At 38.0% G+C, this 19,241-nt stretch overlaps 1 protein-coding gene across 1 annotated transcript in view; it reads left to right on the top strand.

Moving 5' to 3' along the window:
* LOC143894185 (intraflagellar transport protein 80 homolog) overlaps positions 1-19,241 on the top strand; it is a 38,587-nt gene that overhangs the window by 3,977 nt on the left and 15,369 nt on the right. Inside the window, exon 2 of the mRNA XM_077400326.1 lies at positions 13,512-13,681. Coding sequence (XP_077256452.1) covers positions 13,512-13,681 — 170 coding nt within the window. The remainder of the gene's footprint in view (positions 1-13,511; positions 13,682-19,241) is intronic.

Genomic DNA, 19,241 nt, shown 5'->3' with positions numbered 1-19,241 from the left:
AGTCAGCTTGCATTTCCAAAGTATTCTGACGTTAACAATCGCCTGGTCTAGCATTCCAGAAAACAATTCGCATTGGCCATCTATTTGTTCTTTGTGTGACCGTATACGTCATTACCAGTATCTTCATCAGAGGGATTTTCGTCCAAATTATTCTCATGATCCTCCTCGAGTAGCTGTTGGCGTATGGGCCGAGGCCGTAACTGACACGTCATCTAATAAAACCGGAATATTATACGCTCTTGAAAAAAAAAATTAAACATTGTACAACATGATGGACTTACCTTTTTCTACACATGACGACGATGACGAAAACCAATGGAGAAAAAATTTAGGAAAAAATTATTTGAATAATTATAGCTGGTATACTGGGGTCCCTGATGACCACGGTCCATTTCACTCGACTGTTACTGACGCTTTTAGGATTACTCTCTGTGTTTTAAGAGGAAGAGGGTTCCTCGAACTAATAAGATGCAGTGCCACAAGTACCATTTTCGTACTATAGGGGGGGGGGGGAGTTAAATTACAGCTGAACTAGGCTGGGGCGTTTAATACCCCATAGTGCCAACTAAGGGTTAAAAAATTATTTTAAAGTAAAAATAAAAAACTAATGTATAGATAAAAAAATGGAACAAAATGGAAAAATTAAGAAATATCCGCAATTAGTAGGGATTATTTTAGTAAAAACATTAATTATTTAATTGATTTTTGTAATAGTATAACAAATATTAGTCGTAATAAAGCTTATCACAATAAAAAAGTGTGCAAGTAGAAACTTGCACATTGCTTCTTCATAGTTTTTTAGTGTGCAAATAGAAACTTGCACATTGCTTCCTCATAGTTCTTAAGTAAGCAAGTAGAAACTTGCACATTGCTTCCTCATAATTTTTAAGTCTACAAATTATAAATTTGAACATTACTTCCTCACAATTTGCAAGTATGCAAATTATAAATTTGCACGTTGCTTAATCAACATTTTATTTCGCTCATAAAGCTTCCTCTATAAAGAAGCCAAATATCTTCAACATTAATAAATATCTACTAATAATTATACATTAAAAAAGGCTTCCTCATAAGAGGAAGCTTTATGAGCAAAATAAAATATTGATTAAGCAACGTGTAAATTTATAATTTGCATACTTGAAAATTGGGAGGAAGTAATGTTCAAATTTATAATTTGTACACTTAAAAATTATGAGGAAGCAATGTGCAAGTTTCTACTTGCTTACTTAAAAACTATGAGGAAGCAATGTGCAAGTTTCTATTTGCACACTAAAAAATTATGAGGAAGCAATGTGCAAGTTTCTACTTGCACATTTTTTTATGATATACTTAGATTAAATATTAATTAATCTTTTACAGTCTAATCTTTTTTGTGTGTAAGAAGAAAAGATTTAATTTAATTATTTTTTTAAAATGTTAGAGATTGCTGAATACGAATATAAAATTTAACAAAATTTATTTTGTTGCTATTGCTTTTGTGAATAATTAATATTTCCAAACACCAAGATATAAAATCAACGTCTATCATAGTATAATGGATTCGATTCAATTAATATTTTAACTTGCCTACTATACGAATTGCGCTACAGATCACTTTCTCGTTCTCTTCAACTTTTACAAGACAGCAATTTATAAGACAGCATATACATACGTGTGTGATTTTGGATGCACCTTCCCTCTTAAAGATCTCCTTGGTATCAGTTCCCTCTGGTTAATATATATGTATATATATAGATTAGGGTGGCAATCTTTTTGGGTCAAAAATTTGATTTTAAGTCTCACCCTTTAAATTTGTTCTACGAACTCTCAAATGAAGATTCTTGAAGAGCAGGCGCTGTAACTTAATATTTAGAGGTCGCTTAAAATCTCTAAACATAAAATTTTTTCGAAAAAGTAGTAAAAAACTGCATTTTTCACTCATTTTTACTGCTAAATCTTTTTTAGTTACCTTATTAAAGTACCTGGCCATCAAGTTTGAGGTGCAACACATGAAACAAAAATGCAAATATAAGTAATTAATGCAATTTTTGGCATAAGATCGTCTATAGCAAATATAAAATGATTTAATGAATTTAACCATTTTTTAACCATCCATAGCTTATAATCTTGTTTTGTAAGTAAATATATCAAACGCTACTTTATAAAAACATTCTTCATTAAAATCATCTTCAAACTAAAGCCTTTCTGAACTTATATGCTGTAGCTTAAAAATTAACGGTCGTTAATTGCTTTAAAATATTGCTATTTTATTAAATAGTGCACTTAATGTAATTTTTTACACATTGAATCCTTTTATTATATTGGGAAATAAATTATATTATCAATATATTATTTAAATTAAGTCTACGTTTCCCGCAGGAAGTTTTCGTGCATCGCATTTATCAAATTTTATATAGTTTACGCTATAGGTGATTGTTTTAATGAATTTATTGTTTTAAAGAATTCTTGGTTGGATATGAGCAAACAAAATTTTTTAGTTAATTTAACTGTAGGCGATTTGAAAATACATAGCGAACAACCGCCCAAGCGTCCTTGTATGTGGAGGAAAACAATCGCGCGTCAAAGAAAAACGACTCGAGCGAACGAGACGCGACACGAGCGAGGAGACGGCAGTCTGTTGCCAAGAGCCCTCCTGACAACACCTCTAATAAATACGAACGATTTAGTACAACCGTATAGAGTATCATATTCTCCTATCCCTACATAACAAAAAATTTAATTCACATAACAAAAAAATTGGTTATGTTAAAAATTTTTGTTATGTGTGAACCAAAAATTTCGTTAACATGAAAAATTTTCCAACCAAAAGATTTAGTTGATTCAACTAAATGGATTTCTCAGTGTATAGGTGATTGTTTTAATGGATTTTGTATGTACAGTCGGCTACTAAAAAAAAAGGTTGCAACACATGAAATTGGCCGCGTATTGGACCTTTTCTTTTTCCTTGGGTAATGGCTCCTAAGGAAGAAGAAGAGGTCCGATACCTTTTAGACTGCGTTCGAAAACTAGACTCGGGTGCATACCTGCGTCGCGTTCTGTCCTTCAATTTTCAGTAAGTAACAAAGATAGAACGACGCTGGGTGCATCCGAATAGTTTCCGAACGCAGCCTAAAAGGTTGCAAGATATTGACCGCGTATCGGACCTCTATTCTTTCTTAGGAGCCATTATCCAAGGAAGAAGAAGATGTCCGATACGCGGCCAATTTCATATGTTGCAACCTTCTTTTTAGTAGCCGACTGTACATACATACAGAATTCATTAAAACCTAAAGCGTAAACTATATGAAATCTGATAAATGCGATGCACGAAAACTCCCTGCGGGAAACGTAGACTTAATTTAAATAATATATTAATAATATAATTTATTTTCCAAAATAATAAAAAGATTCAATGTAGAAAATTACATTAAGTGCACTAATTAAAAAATAGAAATATTTTGAAGCAATTAATGACCATTAATTTTTAAGCTACAGCATATAAGTTCAGAAAGGCTTTAGTTTGAAGATGATTTTAATGAAGAATGTTTTTATAAAGTAGCGTTTGATATATTTACTTACAAAACAAGATTATAAGCCATGGATGGTTAAAAAATGGTTAAATTTATTAAATCATTTTATATTTGCTATAGACGATCTTATGCCAAAGATTGCATTAATTACCTTTATTTACATTTTTGTTTTATGTGTTGTATCTCAAAATTGATGGCCAGGATAAAGGTAATTAAAAGAGGTTTAGCAGTGAAAATGAGTGAAAAATGCAATTTTTTACCATTTTTTTTTTTTTAAATTTAATGTTTAGAGGCTTTGTACAACCTCTAAATATTAAGTTACAGCGCCTGCTCTTCAAGGGTCTTTATTTGAGAGTTCGTAGAACGAATTTAAAAGGTGAGACTTAAAATCTAATTTTTGATCAAAAAATATTGCCATCCTACTTTACATATATGTATATATAATATGATATATTGATGATCACACACACACACGCACACGCACACGCACATGTACACGCACACGATACGCACACGCACACGCGCACGCGCACGCACGCATACACACACGCACACACACGCGTGCACGCGCTCACACGCACACACACACACACACACAGGAGTCATCCCGGTGAGTCATCCTGGTGAGTCATCCCGGTGAGTCATACATGTGGTATGCCAAAGTCACCCCCCTCCCCTTGCCTCTCTTAATCCAATACCCCTGTGTAACCCGATACCCCCCTTTCTCTTCACCCCCGTGGTACCCCCCGCCCTTCACCTCCCTCAGATCCCATGGCCTAGAACCGGCATAGCTTACCTACTTTAATAAATATAGTAAATAAGCTGTAAATATAAAAATAAAATAAATAACAAATATAAATAAATATAATATATGTATAATAAATTATATATACATATAATATATACATATATATGGGACATTCCACGTCAACTGAGACAGAGCTATGCTCAAAATTTGTCACGACCAAAAAAATCGTTTCTGGGCTCAAAATGTTCGTACTCTCATGTACTTTTAAAGGTCACATAGCGCTTGCGAAAAATTCAAAATGGCGGTCAACAGGGAGCCCATTAACCCCATTAAATATCACATTTCATCCGGAAAATGACGATCCTCAAAATTTGTCACGACCAAAAAAATCGTTTTAGGGCTCAAAATGTTCGTACACCCATGTACTTTTGAAGGTCACATGGCGTTTGCGGAAAATTTAAAATGGCGGATTAAATATGGCCGTAATGCAGAAATGTCACTTGATTCGGATGAAACTCGGTACTAGGGGGTTTTTGAGGTCGCTGATTCCGAATCTGAAGTCAAAATTACGTCCGGCATCGGAATTTTTTCTAGACAGTTGTGATTTTTTTAGGCATTTCGAATTTTAAAGAATGATTTCAAAATTATAAAAATTAATAATTTAAATTATACAAAATAATAATTTAAGAAAAAGACTGAAGTTTTAATTTTGCTTATCTACCTTTATGAACAACGGTTCCAAGAATACTGAAAACTTCAACAGATCACGGATACATAATTGTATCCCTGACTTACCGTATCATCTATTAATGGCAGATTCCTGAGATTTTTTGTAGACATTTATACATTTTGAATTTTAAAAAATAATTTCAAGTAATTATAAAAATTAATAATTTAAATTGTACGAAATAATAATCTAAGAGGAATACTGAAATTTTAATTTTGCTTATCTACCTTTATGAACAACGGTTTCAAGAATACTGAAGACTTCAACAGATCACGGATACATTATTATATCCCTGACTTACCGTATCTCCTATTAATGACAGGTTCCTGAGATCTTTTGTAGACAAAAATCCTAATACCAAAATAAGTGGCTGCTACAATTTTTTTACGAAAAAGATTCAAAATTCACCATTCTGCTTATCACAATTTTGTCTTCTCAGGAACATCACATGTCGAAAGAGATTATTGTCTTACGAAAACACAAAATGTCTCGAAATGCAAAGCATTCATATAAAACGTGTCGCCAAAAAATGTTTTTCATGTACTAAGAAAATCAATACAATCAGTACAAAGTTTGATGTATTAATTTTCCATAAAAACTTTATAAAATTACTAAGCTGACCTGCTATCAATTTACTCTCTTGTTATTATAAGCTGCTGGTTTCACATATTATATGTCATTTTGATTTTTATAAAGAAAGAACCCTTTTACCGATCATCGCCAAATTCAATACCAACTTTCCTTTAATGATACTCTATATAAAATTACATGTATAACTTATACACTTTTTAAGCAGAAATCGGTAACTTTTTCACCGATTCTCGCCAAATTCAATAACACTTTTCCTTAAATAATACTGTATCCATTAAATAACTTATATATATTTTAAGCAGAAAATCGGCACCTTTTTACCGATTCTCGCCAAATTTGAAACAACCTTCTTTTAATGATACTCTATATAAGATGACAAATATGACATGTATAACTTACACACTTTTTAAGCAAAAATCGGCAACCCTTTCATCGATTCTCGCCGATTTCGCGAAAAATTGAAAAAATTTCGGATACCAGTTTAAAAAAAAATCGGGAACAAAAAATTATACACTTCATATCACTCCCCGGAAAATTCTACTCCTGTTTCACATATAATTTTTTGAGATTCCGTTAATTATTTCCCAAAAAATTGAAGAAATTAGAAAATCCGATTTCCAGAAGATCGGTAACAAAAAACTATACACCCTATAGCACTCCCCGGGAAATTCTACCCCTACTTCATATAGAATGCTTTCAAAATCGCTCCAATAGTTTCTAAGATTACCTCGAACAACACTACAAACTTTTCCCCTTTATATAATAGTAGATATATATATATATATATATAGATATTTGTTTATTTCAATTGACTTTCGGCCTTGAAAAGGGGTTGTTACATGGCGTTTTGCAGGGATGTTCCCAATCCTTTACATATATCCATATTAAAAAAAGTCTGGCCATTATGCGACCTCACAGGATTAGTTATCTATCCCTTCCTTTCCCTTATTAGCCCCTTTGTCATTTTCCTCCGTATTACTCCGTATCCTTCCCCCTCTGCTCCTTCCAGTTCCTATTAGCTCTTCCTCTATTTCCTTTCTTCTGTTTTTCTTGACGTCTTTTCCTCTCATCTTCCTTCTGTCACGTCTCCGCTGTCCCCTCTCTCTACTCCCTTTCAGATTCCGCGCCCCTTTTATCTACCTCCTTTACCTCCGCCTGTTTCTTTTCTTCCTTTCTTCTATTTCTTTGTGTCTCTTTTTCTTTCGCTCGCTATTTTCGTTTTCTTTCCGTCTTTGTCTTCCGCCTTAGTTTTGTTTCACGTGCTATCGCCGGGTTTTTCTCTTCCTCGATCGACTCTTCATTCTCGATCGATTGCGCGGTATTGACCTCCCTAGCAGCTCCCCATTCGCCGCCGCGACAGTCCATCTCTCATTCGTCGCCGCGCACGCGAGCACCGCTGGCCCCATATGCTGCGCCTCGATGCCCCGCAGTGATGCCAACCCACTCTTTTGGAGAGGCCGACACCCCGTGCCGTCTCAGCTCCAGCCGGGGCCCTACCATCATCTCGTCGCTTCCACGCCGTCTCTCCGCGCCCCGCGCCACCTTCCGTCATGACAACTTCATCTTCCTCTTCCTCTGTTCCTCACCTCTAACGTCTCCTCCCCCTCTTCCTTCTTCTTCCGTGTCCTAACCTCCAAGGCTTCTCTCCGTTATTCCAGAATCTTTCTTCATTCACTTCCCTCTCGGGGTATCCTCTATTTATTCCGCTTCCTCTGTTCTTCCTTCCTCGGTTCCAACGCGCCGCTCCATTCTTCCTACCTCACTCCATTCTCAGAAACTTCTTTTCCACTCCGTTTAATTCCCGGCCATCCGCACGCTCTAAAGGCTTTTTCTCTCCCCCATATATATATATATATATATATATATATATATATATATATATAAATAATATATATAATAAAATTACATAATACATATTACATAATATTAAATATTATTTCTTTTACATAGCTGTAACTGATATAATGCTTTGCTATTAAAAAAAAAAGAGGTTAAAAATCATTAACTTTTTGTTATTCCTGCATGTCAAACAAAGAGGGACCAGCAGCAATATCATCATCTGCAGCATATAGCCGAAGACTACTTTTTTGTCTTTTAGAAATAGTAGGATATAATTTGTCTGTCTTCATGAAAGATAAATGCTCTACATCAATCTTCATGTTCAGAGCAGTTTTCCCTCTTGTTTTCAATGCTGATTTTAATACACAAATAGCATTTACAGTGGCAGAGGATAATGTGTTTCTTTTTTGTTTTGATATCTGTTAGAAAAGAAAATATTCTCTCCGCGTTGGCGTTTGAGTTTGGCAGTGATCTAATAGAATTCACATAGATTTTAAATGTGGGTATCTTTCGTTACCTTCTGAATCATTCTTTTGCAAAATTTGTGCCCACATGTCATCAAAATTTAATTTTGACAAATCATCTTTCTCTGTATCTGTGAAATCTAAATTTAATGTGAACCATTCTGTCTTTAGACCACTTTCGTCAAAACCGCCGATTGTTTTAACAATGAAAGAAAGATCTTCAAACAATCTTTCTTTGTTGTCATTTGATAAAGCTATCTGTGAAAGAAATATTTTTAACTTTGTTAAAAATGTATCATTTATCGGCAATTTTTTACAAATTTCTTTGGCCGCGGTAATATAAAATTGTAGACAGTTCTGTCGAACAATTGCAACCTTCTTTGCATTTCTATCTTTTATTAATTGACGGAGGTATTCTTCGCAGTCGTGTCCTAAATTTATATCAGTTACAGATCTATGATTTTCAATTTTGCCAAATGTAATATTTGGCAAATCTTTTAAAACTTTTTGTTTTAAAAAGTTTGTACAAATTTCAGTTAGAAAGTCTAATGATTTCAATTGCAGTAAATGAATTCAATTCGTGTGTCTACTGCCTGAAAAAATGCATTAAATGTATTAAAATAATTTAAAGCATATTTTAGAAACAGCATATAAGCTTTTGTTTCAACATTTAGCATAATGTGCAATAGATTTTCTCCTGATTTAAATTTGTCGCTTACGACCATTTCATTTTAAAAAAGTATTCTGAAAAAGAGATAGCAAGTATTTTTTTTGTTTGGACCTACGATCAATATTTGATCGCACCAACGTGTGATTTTTGTAAAAATTGAATTTTTCGATAGCTCTACTTTTCAAAACGTTAATATCTTGGGATGAAATTTGTTCAGTTTAAAATGAATTACATGATATATATTTGATGTATATATTAGTTTTTCGATAAGATTAAACATTTCCCTGATGTTAACATTTTAAAAAGTAGTTATCGAAAAATTTAATTTTTAAAACTACACTATCGAAAATATTAATCGTAGATCCAAACAAAAAAATACGTGTCTTGTCTTTTTTTGAATACTTATTAAAAAAATTTTTCAAAATTATTGCAATAATTTTGAAATTTTTATTGAAAAATTATTTAAAAAATTATTATATTTATTTTATTTTTATATATATAGCTTATTTACCATATTTATTAAATTATTACTACTATTTCTAAAAGACAAAAAAGTAGTCTTTGGCTACATGCTGCAGATGATAATATTGCTGGTCCCTTTTCGATTGACATGCAGGAATAACAAAAAATTAATGATTTTTAACCTCTTTTTTTTAATAGCAAAGCATTATATCAGTTACAGCTATGTAAAAGAAATAATATTTAATATTATGTAATTATATATAATAATGTATTATATAATTTTATTATATATTGTCACGACTTTTTGCACTCCCGGACCGCTCCGGGACGTGAGCCGGATCAAAAGGACTTAGGAGAGCGGGATGGTTGGCCTCTCCAGTGATTTCCTCGCACCTCCGATACTCCACGAAATGTTCCGAATGTCAGACGCGTACCTTCGCGTCCACGAAATCGCGAAAACCTAAATGAGACGCAAAACGAAGTGTGGAGGTGCGTGGAATCGGCTAGCTTGACCTAATCACGGGCGGGGTTAATGAAGGGCGGCGCGATATTTGGCGGGGTGACACGTTAATTTCATACTCAGCCAGATAACAAAGAATATAACATTTATTGAGTACTGGTTGTCGAGAAAATAACAACGTTTATCCATCCGTCACTCGCGAGAGTGAGGTTCAACGCAAAATGTCGCGAAATAAGGGTACGTCACGCTTGGATTGCGTGAAAACCACGTCCGGAACCGTACGAAAACTCTGTCGCAATGGTATCTCAAATTAACGCGAGATATTCGGCTCGGGCGCAACGGGGAGGCGCCGAGTCATTTAACCAAGCAAGTCGCGATATCGCTAATAAGGTTGGGCGCCAGGTGTGGAGAAGGCCACACCACCTTTGACTCGAAGTGCGCGTCTGATATCCACGGAACGCCAGGAAGAACTACGCAATTAACATCTAAACGCACGAAACGTGTGAACGCCGGTAATTTCTTAACGCGAGTATAGGACGCAACGCAAGTAATACCGGACGCAAAGTTTCTCAACGCGAGAGCACAATTATCAACCCGTAATAACGAGATCCGAACACAAATCGATACGCTAACACCGACGCGCGAACACCAGAATTTCCCGACGCGAAGAAACGGTAACGCAATTGACGAACTACCGGCCCGTATGCGGCCGTACACCAAAGTCGCGAGGACAACGCAATATACTCGCGATATCGAACACATTAACGCCTATCGCGATCTCCAGGGATTCGCCACAACGCTTGTACCACGGTTCCGCGGCCACGATACCATCCCGAGGCCCTTCGCTCTCGTTATCGATCGCGAAATTACACTCAATCTTAACGTACGTTATCCCGAGCGAGAGCGTGTACCGGAGAGCGGTGTCGTGGCTTTACATATCGCGATTTACGGGCAACCTCACCGGCGATACGCCTCCTCCTGGGCTCCTCGCCGTCGCCTTCCACCACGATCCTCGATCCTCCAGACAAATATAGAAATACCCGACTCGGGGTGGCTATCGCGTATCTTACGAAACGTATCTCGCCGACGGACGACCAGAGAGTGAAAACGCTAGACCCGCTCGATTGCGGAATCGATACGGTACCCCTTCCTGAGGGGCGCGCGAGCCAATCGGGCGCGAGCTTGCAAGCCCGCGGTGTCCCGGCGCAGTGCTGTCGATACGAGATCCTTCGGGGGCGTGCAGCGGTCCCTCGGCGGCGTGCGACTCCTCAATTCGGTTCTTAGCAGCGGACGGAATTCGGTTCTCGCCGGTGTGCCTCCGGTTTGACCCTGGGGCGGTGATCAGTCACCCCGTAGGTCGATGTTTTGTAGAGATCATTTGCTGAAGCCGGGTGTTCACCCATGCGCTTGGGGCCCCGCTATCGGCGGCCTCGTCCGTCGCTGCCGCACGTGCCGCCCGCCTGCCGCGCTGCTCTCGCCAGCCCGCGATCTCTGCTGCTTCCGCGTTTGCCACCCCTCCCGGGTCATCGTTCGTCCTTGATTTCCCTCGCCACGTACTCCCTCGAAGGTTTGCCGTGGTGTGGGTGAGGTGCCGCGCGTATTACATTGCAAAAAAAAAGACGTCATCAGAATGCGGAAACGCGATTAAATACGACCCCTGGAGATCTCGCCGTTGCCTCCCTGGTCCGCCCCTGGGCGCGAAATTCCGCGTCTTGTGACGGCGGCGGGGCGCCGCGACGAGGCGGCGAGCCGCAACGTCACAATATATATATATATATATATATATATATATTTATTATTTATTTTATTTTTATATTTACAGTTTATTTGCTATATTTATTAAATTATTAATTTTATTTTTTCTGAGACGAGCAATAAGTGCAATTTCTTATATATATTACATAATTTTATTGGTCCCTCTGACAAGTTACGATCATTTCATAGTGTTATTTTTTAGTGGCATAGGCCTACGGGAGATACCACTTAAAAAAAAAACGCGTCTATAATAGTACTTCTTAGGACACGTGGAAAACTATTATACAGTTATATTAATTATATATTTTTATACTTTATTTTATATTAATTAGATTTTATATTTTTTTTTTATATTTTGTATTAATTTTAATTTTATACGTACATACCCTGATAGCACAGTGTCAGTTGGTGCCGTTATGATGTCGTCGTGTTGCTGTTAATATACACGAATTTTGTGCATATTAACAGCAACACGACGGCATCATGACGGCAAAAACTGACACTGTGCTATCAGGGTAGCCTCGCGGATAGTAGGCGAGAGCATTTCGTCGCGTCGCGCCGCACCGCCGAAAAAATCCTTCCCTCCCGTTCACGAGAGACTTCTCGCTGTTTACCAGGCTGACTGGTAGTACGGAAGGATTCAGCGCGCGAAAAGGAGACAGAACATAATGTGACAGTCCTCGTCTAGTATTCCGAAGCTAACCGAAGCTCGAAGACAGATCGCCGAGCGCGCGTGTATCCTCACCTCTCGATTTACGAGTCAGGCTGGGGTTTAGAATTGGCAGCTCTGACTCCAGCCAATGAAATGATGGCATGGCATGAGAGCATTTTCACATTTTGACTTTGCGTCGCAAATACATATCTCCGCTCGTAGGGCACGTAGCGGAAAAATAAAAACACACTTCCCCCCAAGTCGACCCCAAGCTATCGATCAAGCCTACTTAGAACTTGATCCGTTCACTCGTTATCGAGATCTCAACATCTCGAGTACTCGCAACCCGTCGCGTCGCGTAAAAGAGTCGGTCGGTCTCGCTCCGCGTATACTTGGCGCGAGACACTACCATGTCTCTTGATATAATAAAAAAAAAATATGTAATTATATTATATATATTACATTTTTTAATATTTTAAAATTGTGTAATTTAGGAATAATTACATACTTTTTGAGCATATATATTTGTTGCGTTGCAAATAGCGAATGTCGTGCACGATGTAGGCTATAAGAAAAATAAATACATAATAAAAGGTCAGCGACTCAGACACACACACATATATATTTACATAACCGCGAGGCGGCATAACTTCAGGCGTCTTCGGCGTCTGTGATCTCGGATCCGTGGCTTCCGCTATCTCCGTCTTCTTTCCACTAAAACTAGTCGTCGTTTGACAAATAAATTGATTGGTGGATACGAGCAAATCAGCGGGCGGATCTAGGATCCACCAATCGAACGAATCTTGAGTTTTCGCTAACGCATTAGCGGGGGTCGCGGCTGCCTCTGGGCAGTCGGTCTCAGTCAGTCGAAGGACACAGTCGATTTTAGTCGGTCAAAGAGTAATAGCACGATATCGAAAATACATATCAAGCATCAAATACGAAGCGTTGTCGTGACCCGAGTCGTTTCCGAGGCGTCATCGCGATCTCGAATCGACGTCGAGGCGTTGTCACAAAGCAATCGGTTCGACCCGAGGAACAATCTCGAGACGATGTCGTAACCAAAAACGCGAACGCAGTATATCTGTATAAAGCAAACGCGATTGCATTACGGTACATCTCAACATTTACACGAACATTGTAATCAGTATACGAGCATAGCTAGAATAAAGTGAATAAACATTCGAAAACACAGAGTGAACATTAATAGTGTTGAGGCAGAAAACGATCCAATATTAATTATAACTTTTTTTTATTTAAAATATTTTAGCGTCTTTTTTAAATAAATTAGGTGTTCACACAAATATAATTTTTAAATCTTCGATTCCAAGCTAACTTCAAACTTCGAAGTTTTTAAGCTTCAAAACTTTGAAAGTTTGAAACTAATTTCGAAGCTTTAATTATCGAAACCTTTGAAGCAAATTACCAGCCCTAGTTGAAACAAGCTCTCGAAGAAATTCCATATATTTGATTATGTGTGAATATCTGAGAAACCGTGAGGTATATAAAAAAATGTTTTAGACAAAAAAATTACGGTATTAAGTAATCTCTGTAATTGTGTATTTAAATATTTTTTTCTCAAGATTTTATTTGTATAAATATGAAATAAAAATTATGTGTTCTTTGTTTTCCAGGGAAGATCATTTATTAATATGCTGGCATTTAGAAAGTGGTATTGCACATTCCACTGTTGTAACAGAATTTCCAAATGATTTTTATCCTACCGATATGCAATGGCACCCTCGTTCCAATCATACTGCTTCTGCTGCCAAGACATCTTCTTTATTAATTACTACAGCTGATGGTATGTTATTGATTTAAGAATAGGGGAGAAGGCAATGTCGTCACTATTTTTTGGTGCCGATTTTTAACAACAAAACAAATAATTTTAGTAAAATGTGGTATACCATTGTAAAGAGTGAACCCTTGGCTACAAAAGGACCCCGCACATCATAGGGAAATTTGGCCTCTCGTTGAATTTGCTGAAATTGTAATATGATGTAGTTTATGTCGTCCTGATCAAAAGTTATAATGGGCCCAAGGTCAAAGAATGGACAGTTTCCGAGATACGGGGGGTCAAAGGTCAACAATAGTGCCTTATTCGAAAATTCTATTCTTTGTGTATATCCGCACGTGAGCAGTGTTGTTGTGTGCGTATGTACCATTCTACGTATGTGTGTGTGAGCGTAGCCTGGTTTGATACATGGCAATAGTAATATGGCGTTCGCAATATGGTTACCTACGAAACTAGTGCACGGATCGAGATCAAACTTGGCCAGCATGTTCACCGTCGAAAAAGGGTTTTATTTTTATTTAAGCATACGTGGCCATATTACCCTCACTGGCAGAATTTCAAGATTGGTGATAGCTAATGAAGACAATCGGTGTAGCCAGAGCCGAAACTCGCCAAAGTGAGATTCGGCTCCAAATAACTAAGCGAGCCGATTCTCGACGACTCGACCTACGAAGCTACGTAGGTCGAGGCCAGCTACGAGGCCAATTTTCCCTGTGATGTGTGCGGGGTCCTACGGACATTTTTGGTCTACGTCGCTTTGTTCAACTGATATAAAGTAAAAACAACAAAGGTGCAAGAATTGAAATGTCAAAATTGCCGGGGCGGAGTTGTCACTCTATCTTTGGACTGAATTTTAAATAAAAATTTATAATTCCGATCATAAAAAATGATAAGATACATTTTATTAATTATTTTTTAATAGAAAAATAGAAATATTAATTAAAAACACAATGGCGGAAAATAATTACAAGAAAAGCGCACACACTTATGTGGTGCCCTACGCTCGCACGTTTCTCGTCAACTCTATTCTGTCATCTCTGAGCACACGCAGCACATATTATCCAAGTTCTTGCTGGAATCCGACCACTGCTGCTTCTTTGACTTTGATTTTCGCCCAAAGTCTCCATGATATGGCTTGATGACGACTTCGCCTCGACACAAGTTTCAAGTTTAGTCGCTCATAAAATAGAAATCAATGAAAATAAAAAAAACATTTTACTGGATTCGTGTTCAGCATTACTCAATCAATCAATCAATTTATTATTAACTTCAGCTACATAGCCAAGAAGTGGACTTGGTTTACAAAATAACCTTAATCATTCATACCCATACCGCACACTCCTAATACATTCTTATTTTCTTTTTCTTATTTTACACTTTTTCTCTCTCCACAGTTTCGTCAATACGTCACCTTTCTTTTTCTTCAATATATCATTACATAATCTGTTTACAATCTCATTACTGCTACTCCCTAACCCTATGAACCAGTCTTTGGTGTAATCACAGTCTTCGATATAGTGCTTAAGATTATCTTTACCTTGACGACAGAACACACACATCAATTTTTCCTCCTCCAACCAATACTTATTACCCTCCTCCAAGTTTCCACATCTCAATCTTATTAACGCTCTTACACTATCTCCTACGTTTACCTTAACTAAGTTTTCTATTTTCAAATACCTGGGACCATCCAGACTCATATAGAGCTCCTTATACTTTTCATTATATTTTGTTTCCAATAATCTATTCTCCTCCATTTGTCGTTGAACCTCGCAGTCCCTATGCACCAATTCCGACTTTATATCCCCCTCGCTGCTCTGATACACTTTATTGCTTGTACCCCCCAGCCGTTTCTATTATAATATAATTCCCTCTCATTACTGTACATATCCCCCCAATTATTTTTATCTTTTTTTATCCAACATTTCTTTACCTATCTATCTTCTTTTTCTGCCCTTGTTTTCTCTTCAAACTTCATTGCTCTTAGTCCCCATCCAATCCTCAACTTTTTAAGTCCCAATTCCCTTGACATCAAATATCTCGGCGTGCAGAAATCCAATCTAAAAACCCATCTGACGTAATCTAGCATAATCTTCTCTAACTCTTTCTTTTCCGCCCACCCCCAAATCTCCACCCCATATGACAACACGCTTTGCACTAAGTACTTAAATAACATCCATCTTCTGCAAAAATCATTCTTACAGATTCTTTCCCCCAATCCCCAGACTCTATTGGCTGCCATCCTTCCTTTACAACTCAATTCTTTTATATGATCCTTATAATTTCCTTTATTATTAAATACAAAACCCAGGTATTTGAAAGTCTGGACCTCCTCTAATTCCTTATCCTCCCATTTCCATCTCTCTTTTTTCTCTTTGTTTCCTCTGTTAAAAACCATAACTTTAGTCTTATCCACACATAACAACAGTTTCTTTTTCTTTAACAGTCTTCTTAACGTGTCAATCATATCCATTAACGCAACTCTATTTTTCGCCACGAACACCATATCATCCGCATATTCCAACGACCATATCCTATCACTGAGTAACGGCACCCCCCCAATGTTCCTATCCTTTAACGCTTTTCCTATATCTGCAATATACAAATTAAACAGAAGTGGACTCATCACACAGCTTTGGCGAACTCCTTTGTGTGTCCTGAATTCATCCGTCAGCCCTTCTTTTGTTCTTACGCCAACCACCGTCTCCTCATACACTTTCTCCAATCTTCTTATAATATTCAGATTTACTCCATTGTTCTTTAGGGTTGCCCACAGTTGTTTCCTATCCACATTGTCAAACGCCGCCTTTAAGTCTACAAAAAGTGCATACACCTTACTTTCCTTCCCTCCTTTCTTTTTCTCCCTTTGTACCAGATGGTTCAGAATGAAGACATTGTCCATTGTAGACCTTCCCCCTCTGAAACCAGCCTGGCTCTCGGGCAGTAATCCCAATCTCTCTAGTCTCTACCTCCCGCTCCAATCTATTCCTAAGAATCTCCGCGTAGATCTTGTATGCCGAGCAAAGCAGAGATATTCCTCTGTAGTTTCCCACGACCTCCTGGTCTCCTCTTTTATGTAGAGGCACGATTATGGACGTCTTCCAATCCTTCGGGAGATCTCCCTCCATCCATATCTGTTTTATCAGCTCTACCAGACCATTTCTGACAGACCTACCTCCGTATTTCCATGCTTCCATGGGAATACCATCTACTCCTACAGCCTTCTTTGTTTTTAACTTTTTCATTGCTTCGTGTACCTTCTCTTCACTCGGCAACTCCTCTTCCTTATATTCCTGAACTCCCGGAGTCCTCACAGGATTACTGCTATTCCCATAGTCCATCTGCCCTTCCGTTCCCTCCAATAACTCCATAAAATGTTTTTTCCATGCTTCTTTCCTTATATTGGCTTCCCTCCATACTTTCTTCCTCCTTTTTCTGTTGATAAACTTCCATACCTCTGCCACGCTTCTCAGGTTCTTTAACTTTATCTCTTCTTCCTCTCTCTTCTCCCTTTGCTTCTGCTCCGCCAGCTCCTTCAGCTTCTTCTTCTCCTCCAAAAACTTATCTTTTCTTTCCTTTCCCTTCCTCCATTTCTTATAAAGTCCTAGTGTGTCCTAGTTTTCTCTTACCAATTTTCACTTTTTTCTTTACTAGTGCCTCTTGGACTACACCTTTCAGCTTCTGCCATTTATCTTCCACCGACCCCCGCAACCCGTTCTCCCATATAACATTATTCGTACTTTCCCTATACTTCTGTATTGCTTCTTTGTCCCAGTAGATCCTCCATATCTCCTCTTCTCTTCTTTCTTCCTCTCCTTCTGGTTCCTCTTCCTCTCTTTCTCCTTCCAGCGTCACCATAATCGGCATGTGGTCCGAGTCCACTCTGTCCCTTATACTAAATTTTTGCACGATGTCCCGCGCTTTTTCATTACAAAGGACGTAGTCTATTACGGAACTACCCTTTGCCCCTACGAACGTATATTCTCCCCCCCAATCGTCTGCCGTTGTACCGTTCAGGACGTACCAGCCTTTGTCCTGTATAAACTCTATGAGCCCCTTTCCGCCGTTACTTACTAACTTATCTTTACTTTTCCTCTCCACTCCACCATCTTCCTTCTCTCCACCCCCCATTTCGCCGATCCTAATGTTAAAGCCCCCCCCCCCTATTAACATAAACTCACCGTCCATTCCCTCTGTCACGTTATCTAATACTACCTCTAAATCATTCCAGCACTCCTTATTATATATCGAGATAATGTGCATGCTTTCCTCTCCCTCCACGATTTTCGATATTAACACACCCTTCTTTTGTTTACCTATAATTTTCGTGTTCTGATCTCCCCAATTTTTTCTCTTACCTATAATAAAGCCCCCTTTTGCTCTACCCTTCCTCTTATCTCTAGTCGCAAAACTGTATTCCCAAACGTGTGTCTTTGGGAGCTTTACTTTTAGCTTTTCCCACCCTTCTTTATCCACCCACGTTTCACACATGCTAATAAAATCGTATTTACATATAAACTTCCAAAAATCTTTCCCTTTATTCCCTACCCCCGCCACGTTCCAAAACATTACCTTCCTACCTAATTTATCATTTCCCCCTCTGCTTCTCTTTTCCCTTTTCTTCCCATCTTTCTCCTCCGTCCGTCCCTCCACCGTCCTCTCTTCTTGGCCGCCTCTTAGAAATTTTTTTTCCCCTAACTTCCCTCGCCTCCTCATTCCAAATGTATAATTTTCCATCTATATTTAATTTCCTATATCCTACCTTCACGCTCTTTCCTTTCTCTCTCTCACTTCTAGCGCGCTCCCTCAGTTTCCTCTGCACGTCTCTTTCTTTCTGCGACATGTCATGATCTATGTATACTCTCCTGCCCACTAGTTTCTTTTTCTCCTTCATTATTTTCTCTTTCACCTCCCAGTTGATCAGCTCCACAATTATCACCTCCTTTCCTTCTCTACCTACCACCTGTACATTTTTCACTTTCTCCCTGACATCAAACTCCTTATTGAGGAATTCACCAGCTGTATCCCTAATAGTACCTTTTCCTTTATTCAGTCCTCTTATCACTATATTATTTTTCTTTTCCTTCCTCTCCTTTTCCTCTAGTGTTCTCTTCAATTTTCTCACTTCCTCCATTGTCACCTCCATGATCTTCTCTCCTTGTAACTCCGTGCAACCATCCTTTTTTCTCAGCAGATCGATTGCTCTCTCCGCCACCTCTTCAGCTAAATTTTCGTTTTCCCGGGTTCCTCCATTTCTTTCTAGATCTTCCATTCTTTTTTCCATTTTGTCCAGCCTACCCTCTAGCTTTTTCTCCCTCGTCTCCTATTTTTCTTCTAACCTGTTCATTTTGGCTTTAACTTCACTCATTTCTTTCCTCATATCTACCATTTCTTCCTTCATTTCTCTCAGAATTGCCACCAATGCATCTTCCTCCTCTCTCTTCCTTTTCTCATCGCTCTTCTTCCTTTCATCCTCCAACTTTTTCACTTTAGGTGGAGTTCTGTCTACTCTGTTACACTTTTTGAAAATATCATCCGTACCTAACTCATCTCTTTCTTTTTGCAATAT

This window comes from Temnothorax americanus, unplaced genomic scaffold (assembly GCF_048541705.1).
Source record: "Temnothorax americanus isolate GAGA-0224 unplaced genomic scaffold, ASM4854170v1 Scaffold130, whole genome shotgun sequence".
Classification (NCBI taxonomy): Eukaryota; Metazoa; Arthropoda; class Insecta; order Hymenoptera; family Formicidae; genus Temnothorax; species Temnothorax americanus.
This window is presented reverse-complemented; position numbering and strand designations above follow the sequence as displayed.